Source organism: Penicillium citrinum (assembly GCF_028827155.1).
Source record: "Penicillium citrinum strain IBT 23319 chromosome Unknown utg000003l:1.0-4596430.0:1.0-4598250.0, whole genome shotgun sequence".
In the NCBI taxonomy this organism is placed as follows: Eukaryota; Fungi; Ascomycota; class Eurotiomycetes; order Eurotiales; family Aspergillaceae; genus Penicillium; species Penicillium citrinum.
The window spans coordinates 484,196-497,573 of NW_026622688.1; the positions used below are offsets into that span (position 1 = coordinate 484,196).

General features: G+C 43.5%; 3 protein-coding genes across 3 annotated transcripts; all 3 read right to left on the reverse strand.

Moving 5' to 3' along the window:
* Positions 1-4,933: 4,933 nt before the first annotated feature.
* On the reverse strand, positions 4,934-5,651 carry N7469_003453 (uncharacterized protein; the record flags this gene model as incomplete). The annotated part of the gene is made up of 3 exons (XM_056642373.1): positions 4,934-4,942; positions 5,054-5,178; positions 5,507-5,651. 3 exons carry the CDS (start codon positions 5,649-5,651, stop codon positions 4,934-4,936), a joined length of 279 nt encoding a protein of 92 aa, XP_056501785.1.
* A 4,432-nt stretch (positions 5,652-10,083) lies between these two features.
* N7469_003454 (uncharacterized protein) lies at positions 10,084-11,106 on the reverse strand (the record flags this gene model as incomplete). The annotated part of the gene is made up of 1 exon (XM_056642374.1): positions 10,084-11,106. The coding sequence occupies one exon, from the start codon at positions 11,104-11,106 to the stop codon at positions 10,084-10,086; it is 1,023 nt and encodes a 340-aa protein (XP_056501786.1).
* Positions 11,107-11,653: 547 nt separating this feature from the next.
* On the reverse strand, positions 11,654-12,931 carry N7469_003455 (Zn(II)2Cys6 transcription factor domain-containing protein; the record flags this gene model as incomplete). Its single annotated transcript, XM_056642375.1, has 2 exons — positions 11,654-12,361; positions 12,416-12,931. The coding sequence occupies 2 exons, from the start codon at positions 12,929-12,931 to the stop codon at positions 11,654-11,656; spliced, it is 1,224 nt and encodes a 407-aa protein (XP_056501787.1).
* Between the last annotated feature and the right edge of the window lie 447 nt (positions 12,932-13,378).

A 13,378-nucleotide genomic window follows, 5' to 3' on the forward strand; every position in this document is an offset into this window, starting at 1 on the left:
TGATTGACTTGATTTAAAACGAAGGATGGGATCAAAATCTGTGCGGAGTGAAAGATCAAACACAAATAAATGACCATTACTAAGGCTGCAGACAGGGCCAGAACTGTACAGAGACTGAGGATATACTGAGCCAGATACACAATCTAACTATTTATCTCAAAGAGTTGAGGCGTCTTGCGGTGCTGATAAAAAATACTATCCACAGAAGTTGCTGCGAAGAAGGTCCAAGAAAATCGTAAGAATGAGACCGCCTCATTTCCCTCTAATCCTCAAGGCAAAAGACAAGAATAAAACCCCAAGTTCTTCAAGGTCGACAGGCAAGTAAAGGTCTGATAGTACATCAAGCTTCTTGAAATCGAAGGGTTAAGAACGGGCAGATAGAACCCCGAACTCTTCAAGATCGAAGAGCAAGAAACCGGCTACTAGCACACTAAGCTCCTCGAAGTTAAAGAATAAGAAATAGGCTAATAGTACCTTAAACTCTTTAAGATAGGTAGATAAGGAAAGCACACTAAGCTTTTTAAGATCGACAGATAAGAAACAGACTAATAGTAGACCGGGTTCTTCGAGCAAAGAAGAGCAATAGAGTTCAAGATTAGATATAGACGCGCCTAGCTCTAAGGAGAAAAAGAAAAAGGGCAAACGCGGTGGAGAGTTTGTAGGCTAATTTCGTCGACCAGGTACTCGCTCTAAGATAGACTTTGATACTTTGATACTTGATATATAGTTGAACTCGAATCTATAAGTTGCAAAATATCGTCCGAGAGCTCAATCTATGTGTAATACGATACACTAACTAGTGTAGTGGGGAGTATCGGCCTGCCCACCAGTATAGGGATTATGTAAGGAAGTTGGCCTAATTTGGAAGGGAGCCTTATATACAATTATTTAGATAGCATCTTTAGCATCACCCAGAGGGGGACACAGAGTTCAATTACACGAGTTACAGTCTATTCGAGAGAGTGCTAGCAGATAGCCCTAGTTGGGGTGTTGTTTACCCTCATCCTTCTGCCCCATTCGACCTGCACGTACCGACCGTGCTGCTTCGAGCATCCTATCCCGTTACACTAGTCTTTTCAAATTGATCTTTGGTTTGGTGAATTCCCATTATGATGGCAGCTTTTCCAAATTTTTATATAATTGGCCCGGGTGGTCTAGTGGTATGATTCGCGCTTAGGGTTCACCCAAAGCATAATTGCGCGAGGTCCCCGGTTCGATCCCGGGCTCGGGCCTATCTTTTTGCTCATTTCGGAATGGAATTTGTTCTATTATGTGACGATTTTTGTTTTTGTAGATGAGGCCATGTTCCTTCCCCCTTCCCCCCAAGATGAGAACAGAACGTGTAGTAAGCCGCCATTTTCAAAAGCTAATATTTCATACTTATTTCAATTCTCAGACAATTCAATATAGTTCATCTTATTCTGAGAATACCAGTACAGTACTACTATTTAGTACTAGTAGTAAGTAAGTACTATTTAGTATCTTCGAATTTGGATTCACACTTCAACTTAATTTTACTACAAATCTTCCAAGGTTGCTCGAGCTCATTCTAAACTCGACACAAAAGTCGGAGTCATTGTTCTTTCCTGACTACTAGAAGTCCGTCATGAGAACATATATGCCTGACAAAAGTACCTCGAAATATCATCCATCACCTTTCTACGTCCTAACTTTTCTATCATCCGGGACCCCATCTCCCACGCACCCTCACGCCAGACGAAGGAAGATGTGATCTAAATAGAGATGACCAAAAAACAAGGCAAGAAAAAAGTCAGGCCCGAGCCCGGGATCGAACCGGGGACCTCGCGCAGTCAATGCTTTGGGTGAACCCTAAGCGCGAATCATACTGAAGATATTGTTAGACTTATTTAGATTACACGATCACATAATCGATTTACTCACCCACTAGACCACCCGGGCAATTGATAAAAGTAAAATAGCTATACATAAAATCTGAGATCAAGTGTATATACTAGGATGTATAGAAAGAAAAAAAGGAAAAACAATGGGCCCGAGCCCGGGATCGAACCGGGGACCTCGCGCAATTATGCTTTGGGTGAACCCTAAGCGCGAATCATACCACTAGACCACCCGGGCCAATTATATGATCTTACTCAAAAAATGCCATAATCAAGTAAGAGATGAGTTTGCCCGCTCCTAGCAAATTTCCATTGCTGCTGACTACTCGTGCTATGACGAGTTAGTTCAAGTTCTCCGTTTTCTAGATTTCAAGCTCCTTGACTCCCAAGACTCTTGGGAACACACAGATAGTCGCCATATACTCACTATCGCCAGCTGGGCGGGAAAAGACGAAACGACCATCAAAATCAGATATTATATCACCAAAAGTCACAACAACGCAATCAAAAGCGTGCTAGTACTTATAATACTTCGTATTAATACCTATGTCGAGTGCGACTACCAAGTTATCTAGAAATTTTATTCATGCTTAATGCCCCTGATGTTGAGCGGATCTCAAGGAGTACTAGAATTCGGCCTAGACACTGTTCATCATCACTCCGAGTTCTTGGAAGGAAATGTCGTTTTTCACTAGTATACTAATACCAGTCTATAAAGCCACTCGGGGGATCCTTTGTTAAGATTCTGGCTACCGAAATACGCCATCAACTTGAGTATATTTGCCGCATCAGCGTGTGGAAGATCCCAGGCCGTGTAAAGTATGCGCTCTCTAAACTACTCTTGAAGCTCATTAGAGTGCCGAGAGTCAATGTTCAAAAGTTTCTCATATCCTTGGGTGGGGTTAGCGTTCAAATTTAAGAGTGCTTCGCTGAGGATAGGCAATAGCTGTAGCTAACTCAAGGGGAATACTTTGGAGTCGGTTTTCAAGGCGTTTTGCATCTTGGGGATCTCGGACAAAATATGATCGGCCATGAGGGAAGATCCACGGCTACGCGTAAGTAGAGTAAGGGCTTTTTGGGGGTTGGAGGGGAGCTTGAGCTCATTACCGAGGTAGCAAACTAAATCCAATGGCCACAAAGATATATTCTGTACTCTCGTGAGCCCACGTTACGATTTGTACTTTGATTCAGATTGTAATCTAATTTCATCGTCATATGGGCCGCCTATATGTAATTAATCAAGACTTCTGATTTATTTGCGTCCAAGCAGCGACACTGGAGAGCAGTTATAATCAATGCGACTATCACTAAACTCTCGGTACAATCCATCAAGATAAACCCCCTCAATGTTCAAGTCTGAAACTTTTCAACCCCGTGGAGATATTCTCGTAGATCCATGAGGTATGTCTTTGTGCACTCTTGAACTAAATCTTCCTCAGAATGGCCGGACTCTGATTCCACGACGGATAGATCATTTCGATGCTCTCAATCCATTAGGTATATTAGATACCCAACTAGAGAAAGTTTCGAAAGTCAGGCTCCCATTGGCATTGCCTACACGGAAGATGGAATTTAACAGTTGTTTGATTCTTACTCACTTGACATTATCGTGGATAAAAGGGTACAAAACAAAAATATATGAAGAATGGAAGACAAAAAAGATGGGCCCGAGCCCGGGATCGAACCGGGGACCTCGCGCAGTCAATGCTTTGGGTGAACCCTAAGCGCGAATCATACCACTAGACCACCCGGGCGTTGTTATGATCGAAGGCCAGATTTAAAGACACATTAACCTCAAAAGGGATTATTGCAATCCAGACCCTAAAAAAGCCCGGGCTAGGATAGCGCTAGCGAGCGCACGCATTTTGTAGTGGTCTAGAGGATAGCCAGAGGACAGGATTATTAACGAGCAGAGCCATTCAGTGAAGGGGAAACGGGAATTTTGCCACCATAAAAAGGCAAAGCTCCCGGGCGCTCACAAGCAATAAACAGTCAGGATGTACAACAGAGCTGAACCTTTACATATATATATATATATATAAGTTACTAGTACTGATTACCTAGGTACTACTACTAGTTCTTACCTAGGTAAAGATGAATTTTGAATATATAGCGATTAAAGAAGAAGACAGTGGTTACTACCTAGGTAGTAGCAACACATCCCAAGGACGTGCAAATCTACTACCAGCAAATCAGCAACAAGCCGATTCCGATCAGTTCGGCGGCATATAGTACTAGCCCTTAAGTACTAACTATCGCCATCGGTCCACGCCTGGGCAGACCTAGATTTATAGGTTTTCGTTTATTTCCAGTAAGTCGTTAAGCGTCATAGTAGCTATGGCGCCGAGATAAACTTTTTATCCTGAGGCAACGGCGTAGGCGATAACATCCATCTTACTACAACGGGTGACAAAAGTCTCCGGACACTCGCCCTATGCACACCTTAAAGAGCAAAAATATGTAGTACATAGTGCGGGTGTCCGGAGACATTGGTCACCCGTTGTAGTAGATTTTGCTACTAGTACTTTTGCTCGTTCAATTGCGATCTCTCTGCCGGGTTCGATCTTGATCTTCGAGAAGGCTTCGATTCGCCATATGGGGAATAGGGTTAAATCAATCATTTCAAGTTCGTGAAATCTCTCCATAGGCATTTCTTTAGGGCTTCCACAAGTACTAGGAACCGGGCGGACGTCCCGATATTGTTCTGTCTCTGAACGCGAAGAAAGGTGTTCCATAGTGGGTAACCCTGGAGTACATACAGTCGTTCTCGAAATTGGCTTGCCCAGTATACTCTTCGTTTATCTTTCTCGACTCCACCGCCAATACCTTTATGAGTGATGCAAGATGGGCTAGGATGTTCTGAATAATTATGGATCATTGAGCGCTCGAGGCGAGTGCAGGAGATATATGGTCTTTTGTCAGTCTTTCAACGCCTGGTGGCAGGAGGCTTCAAGTTAGGGGTATAAAACTGACTTTGTTGCAGGCAAACTAAACATCTATCCCTACTAGACTGACCCCTTTCAATCAAATAATCGGCTATCTTGCCCCCCTATTAGATGTACGATAATTCCAGATTAAAGGTACTAGTACTTACCTTGTATTAGCTATTCCAATGTCAGGTCTATGGACCTTGTTAATTTCTGCTAGGTAATACAAGAATATTCTATTATAATATTTCCGATCATTCCACTCACATTGCCATTATATGTGGCTGATATGCTCACATCCATACCCTGTATTTCGCTTGTTAGACAAGATACAGTGAAGGCAAAGGCCAATTTGGCGGTCGAGATCCTCAAGGCGATACGAACGTTAACTCCTGTAATTTGGCATCTTATACCATCGGTCATTTCCGCATGGGATATTGAACTCATTGGGAATGAGCCAAGGCAACATTGTTGCTCGTTTTATTGACCCAGAGACCCCGAGTATGTCTTTTGGGTAAAGATTCCCCTCTTGCATTGATTTCATATAGGCGACCACCCACACTCACTTGAGCATGAACAATCATTGATCCCCCCCGATCAGTATATTTCTAAGCTGGAGTCCCGCAAATTTCTTTGTTTCTCTAACCAATAAGTTAGTCATGTTTCATGTGCGTGAGCTAGTTATCCACAATAAAATATTTGAAACCGGGGGTCACTTACGAATCACTCTCCAATCCATTATCTCTTCGATATTATCGGTATGAACGTCAAGGAGGGAAGTGGCATAGTCCATAAAGAGAGCCCTAGAAGTCTGTCTGAAAGCCTGCGCATTCCGAAACTCATATGCTGCAGCCATGAGGGCCATGTTTCCTGCTCCAATTTTCTCACAAATACGAAGCCAGGATCGGTTCGCCATTCCCCAAGAGTCAACAAATCGTACTTGTCAGCCACGATTGCAACGTCGAGAAAATCCTGTGCAGAGAGGTTCTCAGGAATCATCTGGCTCCGAGAATGGTTCCGTACAGATACATTTCAGAGCGACGGCATTTTCTTCAAGAAGGAAAGTTTCTCCATCCTGACTTAGGCAACTCCAGAATATAGTTCGGATATGGTGTGGCAACCATATTAAGATACTTACTATTCTCAGAACATATTCAAAGCATATTAGTACGTATCCTAGATATATTTAACACATATAAATATAATCGGAGCGCATTTAAAATATATTAGTCGAATACTATATTAGAAAAACACTATTTAGAGCGTATTTTTAGTGGTAGTACTAGGATCTTGGTATATTTGTCTTATCTTAAGGAAGGTACTACTAGCACTAGAACATTCAACACAACTAGTAGTCGTTTTAACCTGCCACTAGGCGTTGATTCGACCTATCATCACACGTCAATTTAACCTGCCACCACATGTTTATCTGTCCTGCCACTAGACGTCAATTTGACCTTCTACCATCTAGACGGGTACAAGACTGAAGCCGCCGCATAGGCAGCAGGAATAGAAACTAGCCGGAATACATACAAATCCTTTCAATACTATTGTGTAAATATGGCTCTAATACGGTCTGAATACCATGTTCAAGGCATATTCGAACCACATTCCAAAGTTGCCTAAAGGTGGGATAGAAGAAGTATCTCCATTGACTTCTCTGGACTAGGTTGTTCGCGACCTTTTGTCCAGTCTGGCCCCAACATGGCAGTAAATATTTTCGATGTTGCTTTGAGAATGAGCGACTTGACACGCAACTTGAGCTTCTCCGGGCTCGTGGACTAGAAAACTATCACCAGTCTCGGCTATTTCAACAAAGTCAGCAGACTGAGTATTCTCTTGATCAGACATCGAGGTCAACTGGTAGATTCAAATATTGTAGAACACTGAGTCGGGAAAAAGCAGGTTGGCACCATCCACAAATGGTGCAACCAAAGAACTCGAATGAATTTTAGTATGGGGTGTGGAATTTTCAAGTTGAAAACCCTCAGATCAAGCAAGATTGGAAGAATTCGCCACGGCAGGTTAACCTCAAATTCTTCACGTATCTAAGCTGATTTGACGATCATTCAAGTGCTTGAGATTATCGCGAAGAATTCCAGGACTCAGAGCTGACGTTTGGATGATGCGGGGTATTCCATGATCAACAGAAATATGTACCAACATTGCGACTTGGGACTGCAGTTCCAGCCGGGCTCGGACCACAGTACCCGGGTAGTTGATAAAAGCTACATAGGAAATCTGAAATTAAGTGTATACTCACTATAATTAGCAAAAAGAAAAACAAAAGAGATGGGCCCGAGCCCGGGATCGAACCGGGGACCTCGCGCAATTATGCTTTGGGTGAACCCTAAGCGCGAATCATACCACTAGACCACCCGGGCCAATTATGTAAATCTTAACGAATTTTGCTACTATTAGGGAGAACCACAAAATTTAGGATACTAGAAAGAAATCCAGCACAACTCAGCGTAGTCTTAATTTTTAAGCTTAGCATATTGTAATTTTTGAGAAGTATTAGTAGTTACCATTTTGTATTAGTATATCCATTCTGCTACTAGTAGTCAAGTAGTACTAACTAGTTAATAAGTACTACTGTAGAATAGTACTCACATTTTGATTTACACAGTGTAGTACTAGTATGCCATGGCCCTGGTATTCAATATCTGGCTGGCGGATCTGGGCTTGCGAAAGCAGAAGAAGCTTTATGCCAGGAAGCCACGGAGGTGGGGCTGATTACCAGGAATACAATTTTCCCAGGGCTGGTACTAGTTACTAGTATTATTAGCAGATAGTACTACTATTAACTAAGAAATCAAAATATGATAGGTTGAATAATATTCAACCCCACCTTTTCTGTCGAGGACTCCTGTACCCGAGAGACTTTTGATACAACAAATGCGACCATAGCTCAGATGGAAAATGCCGGGTTCACCCCAGGAAATGCCCTGTTCGTTGACCAGGTGGCCAGACGAGAAATAAGTGGTAATGTCAGGATCGCTTATCCAGAAGAGCTCTGGCAGATACACGAAAGGTTTCTGAGAAAAGTCTGGGCCAACATGTGAGCCACTATTGTAGTTTGCTGGGGATCCGCCGTTCGAAAAAGTCTGCTAGATGATTTTTAAAAAACCGGGATAGTTTCAAAGCTATGAGATCTTGAGATTTTGGGGCCGCTATAGCGGAATTGAGCTGTTTCTGGAACTCAGTCCGGACAAAAAGTTGATGAAACGATTCGTGCTGTTTGTAAAGCATCCTTCCTTCTTCTTCTTTCATACAAAATGATCTGGAATGGGCCCGAAGAATTCGAAAAGTTCTGCCCTGGAAATCGTTGCAAAGCTGGGGTGTATTCGGCTCGAGCCTAGGTTTTATAAATCTAGTCCAAATCTCCGGGCGAATCTTTCTGTTCTACATGAGGTGACAATAAGAAGGAAAGGCTGGAAAGGCGAGGCAGCGGCCCAGCTTTGACGTGCTTTTCCCGGGGGTGAGATATCAAAGACCAAACAAGTCCCGTCGGATCCGTGGTAGTCCACGGAAAGACCAGGAAAATCGTTGACTTCATAAGTTCTTTCAGAATGGGGAAGTTTGTGTAGATTGACCAAAGGTGTCGAACATATCCAAGGATCCAACAAGCCTGGAGACGTTTGATAAATGTCAGATAGTGCGCATTATTCATCTGAATTGTATACCTTCAACTCGAATTATATGACCATTTCCAGCAACATCGCTGTCTTCAGACAATTGAGATCTTCAGGGCCGCAGTCAAAGAATTAATTTGGATATTTGAGCCTTCAGTCGTCTCTGCCAGTGGACCATTGTCAAGACAAGGCATAGAATCTTGCCTGAAAATTATGGACGATATTGGGGATTTTTATGAGCGAGCCGACCTGCCTACATCTATCACAGCCAAAATCACGTTCAGTCAGGTTTGAGATTCGATGGAGACCGCATAGATTCTCACAGAGACCTAGAAATGGTATATCGACTTCTCCATAATTTTGTTCCCAGATCGACAGAATCCGATCCGGAAATGCTAGGAATTATTAAACTCGCTCTTTCAGTTCTATTAGCCTACGACAAAATGATTTGTCGACCCAAGAACACAAGCGTGGTTGATGTGCTTATCCTACGGGACGCTTCTATTCTTTCAAGAAAATGCGGCTAATGTGGTCAGGTCATCCTAGATAATCCATTCCTGTATTTGTCTAAGGTCGCCCCCAATACATACATGCATGTCATGGGCAGTTTTGGATGGATGTGTACGTGCTGATTGTGAAGGCAAATACCTGAGCTTGAGAACGCTCCCCAGGAACGTTAAATGGTCAGCAGCAGTTGTGAAACGACCTCAGTAGCTGGCTACTGATCAAGACGATCTCCCAGATTCCCAGAAACACATAGGATTGGCTTCTTCGCAATGAAACGGAGCGAGGAGATCTTCCAGATGGAGTTGAGTTCAGATGTCGAAATTGTCACCACAAAATATTTGTGAAAGCAAAATGGATTATCTATCCCCAGGCGAAGCTTTTTATTCCGATATTCCAATGTGGACGGATAGGAAATAGTGAACGTATGTAACTGGGTTTTTACAGGAAGATTCTGAGAGGTTCCAACTATCTACTATTCTAATTTTAGCCGGATATTCGGAGAGTTTAAGCGGAGGAGAGAGGGTCCGTGTGATCTTAGAAGATTCTTTCCACGAATTAGTAGTGTGATCTTTTCAGTTAAAGATTATTCTTTTCGAATTGCCGAGCTGAAAGAAAGAGCTGAAGGTTTCAGAGCGAAAGGCCTCGCTCGCAATTGCAGCTGATATTTGGGATATCTATCTGACTTCCAATTTTCTCGCGGTTACCGTGTTTAGCTGATCCAGGTAGAAGATACCCATAGAAAATGAATGCTTTTCATTTTATGCTATCCAATGATGACATGAATCAGATAGAAATAAAAAAGATCGTAAGAAAAGCAAAAATAAAAAAATGTATAGGCCCGAGCCCGGGATCGAACCGGGGACCTCGCGCAGTCAATGCTTTGGGTGAACCCTAAGCGCGAATCATACCACTAGACCACCCGGGCGTTGTATATATTGTGGCCCCATTTTAAGGTTCAAGATCCACCTAGAACGTTATAACATTATAGCGACGCGCCAGGAATTTTATTATATGTGTGCCCTTCACCGCACCTTAGTGCGTGTCTTTATGCAATGGTCCGATCTTGGCTCAGGAGTCCCAATCCAATAAAACTAAGGTAATGTCATAACATAAGCTTTGTTCTTGCAATTACAAAAGAAAATAAAACAGTAAAGTTCAGTCGATCCAAATGATCATCTTCAAAGATGATCGAAAAGCCTCGAAGGATTTCGGGCTTACTCCAACAACTTGGAGAACTTCACTCTCAACTCGTGGTAAATGCCGAGCTTCTCCAGGCTCAGAAATCGGGCCTTCGAGAATGTCAGCCATGCGCCAATTCACTGGAGCCCTGCGCTCATGGTTGGAAACTATGTTTCCAGTCCAGAATCTCGTAACATTCTGCCATGCTTCGCCTGCAAGTACAAGTCTGTTCAATCTATCACTAGGATTTTCAAAAACCAGGACAGCTCCAGCAGGGCCACCATAGCGTACAGCAACGCTTAGATTTGGCGTTGTATAAAATCCAGGACCGAACTCGTTGTCGGCATAGTGCGATACAATTACTGGACGGAATAGTGTCATCAGGGATAGAAGTGCTGGTCTTGTAAGACCTCGGAACAAAAGATTATCTCCAAACGTCGATAGAAGTTTTCGTTGTATTGTTGTAGCAAATCTTTTCGAATTTTTATCCCATTTGATTTTGGCGGCTGAAATTCTCTCTGCTGAATTTCCACTGCGACCGAAAGGAAATAGATTGTTTACTGAATGCTGTTGTACATGCGGCGTAATTGACTGTGGAATTGGGCTGTTGCGGGCAAGATTGTTGGCAAGATTGCGATGAGGCTGATGTAGACCACTTGGGCTATTTTCGATCATTTCCATAAATCGTTTGGGGATTTTATCCTCTTCGAACAGTCTCGAGATAATCCAAAGCCTTGGCGATCCAAGAGGCAAGTAGCGATACTCCTCTTCCAGTATGTAGGCTGGATCGTCGATGAGTTCAATGAGAAATTCGGTGCCAATGAGCCAGAATATGCTCGACAGAGGCCCAATAACCTTGTCGCACTTCTTGGAATCCTCACAGAGTAAGTCCTGGATTTCTTGGGGGATCTCTCCAGGATATCCATGTGATGAGGTCCAGACTGGTGCATATCCAGCAGCTTGGAGATCGAGAGCATGTCTTCCAAGTATCTCCTCCATAGTTGAGACTACTGTTGATAACTTAGACGCACTGATGGATTCTTGCTCTGGTGTAGAATATTCTGTATTTGTTGATAGGCTTGTAGAGAAAATTGCAGAATCACAGGACGATATTGATGTTGTGGAACTCTTCTCGACTTGGGAGGGAAGTATCCGGCGCCTCTTTGGGGTTGGGGATTTCCACGGTTCTATTCCCTCCATTTCCATATCGAGCGTCGGTATTCAAGAATTTACTATGACTCAGATGCATAGAATTGATCCAGGCGTCATAGAAAATCTATGTTCATTTATGGTGTTAACTTAAGCTTTTCTCCCTTCCATGCTCAATCTGGCCTTAGGAAGGTACAGCCATGGCGCTCAATAGGCGCAGTCGGTCTAATCGACAAGTGTTGTGAGAACAACCACTCTTTCTAATAACCGTACCATTCTCCTTTGGAATCTAAATATGTATAACTAATTAAATTTTCCATATTCTCTGTTGAGTTATCACCCAGTCATCGTCACATTTATTCTCTTGAGAGAACACCATGAACTTCATGATCTTCTTTCAAGACCACGGAAGATCACTTCGAGAGTCCCTTTCACCGAAAAAAATCGTCATTAAGCGAAACAGCTTCTTGAAGCTGGCAGTCGCTTCTTGGACATAGTTCAAATTAAGCTGGTTCAAGCAGGCTGGAGACCGGCCCATATATTTGGTACGGAGCTCATTTTGCGCCACGAACATTTTCTGTGCAAGAGCATTTATCGAGTCCAAAAATTCATTGGCCCGATTGACGAGATCAAGAACCAACATTCGTTTTAATGAAGCATCATCGGTGAGTGACACGGAATAGTTACCAATTCCCACATTCACGGTCCCGTTAAAGCCGGACTTGGCAATACAATCGAAACAGAATGCTGTCTGCTCAAAAACGGTCATTATGCAGACTAGGTCAACGGGCCCTATGTTACAGCCGCAGGACGTGGATTGTTGACAGCTCTTAATAACATCCCCTGTTACTTTGAACATCTTGTCTAGCTGCGGCTTTGGGAGTTCTTGGATTGTAGCCTCGAGGCCTGGAATATGCATCATCATGTTTGCGCGACAGTGGCAATTATATGATGGCCGTAACCTTTGAGGAAGTGCTGCTGAGGAATCTGCCGTTGCTTGCTCCGATGATGTGTTGCGTTCTGTGGTTGTCAAGGAACTGGTTCCCTCACTTGTAGATTGCAAAAAGTCGAGATTATTGGTATTGATATCTGGGACTTGCTTGAACTTTCAGGTGAATATCAATCCATGGAAGCCACCTGGAGACTCGAAAAAACTTACAGTAAGGCCGAGATCCGACCCAGGAAATGCCCAATCGAATTCCTCCAGTGCCTGATTGAATGTTTCCTCACCCCACTGCTCCAATCCACTATTTGTCTGAGGAAAGGGTAGCACATCAGGATTAGGGTTGGACGCATTGAATAGACTGCTCGTCGAGTCGACTGACATCGGGTCCGGTTGGGTCTGGCTCGTAGACACTGAGGATGTAGGCCTAGCATGGGAATCGTGAGTGGATTCTGAGGATGCTGGCCGATCTCCAACACTACTCTTCCCGCCATTAGGTCTATGGCATGTCTCGTTGTTCGTGTTCAAGGCTGGGCCATATGAGCAAAGCAAGCCACGGCTCTTGCATCGTTCGCAAATTAATTGACCATTGCACTTGACTTTGGCAGAGCGACACGCCCCGCACGCCGTCATCGGTCGGCGAATTAATGGCTTAGAGGGCTGTTTCGATGGCGACTGCCAGTTAAGAACAAGGGTTCCAGGAATCTGTTGTCTTCGAGCCTGAGACGACATTGGAGCTGGCAAGTAGGTTGAATGTTATAGCAATCATATGGCGTGAGTGAGATCTTTTGACAAGCATGCAGCGCCTGTCCTCTGCCTCCAGGGGTCTTTATAGGTCAAAGCCTTCCCAGAACTCTGCACTAGATGATTTATTTGGGTGTTGGTGCGCTAGCTCTACAAATGGGACATTGTCAGGCCGATCTTCCGGAGTGGGGAGGAGTAAGTTGGGAGAAGTAAGTGGGGAGATGAAGTGGAACTTGGTCGCAGCTCTCTTTGTTCGGATTGTGTGCTTGTATGACTAAATCAAGTCGATCACCAAAGATCAGCCTTGAGTTTGCAGCCTATTGTTTGGTACTAGATCTGATTCATACAAATGTATTAGTCTCTTCCTTGACGTGAACTATATACATATTATCACATAACGACTGTAAAGTACTGTATTTCTCTCTATGCAGGGTG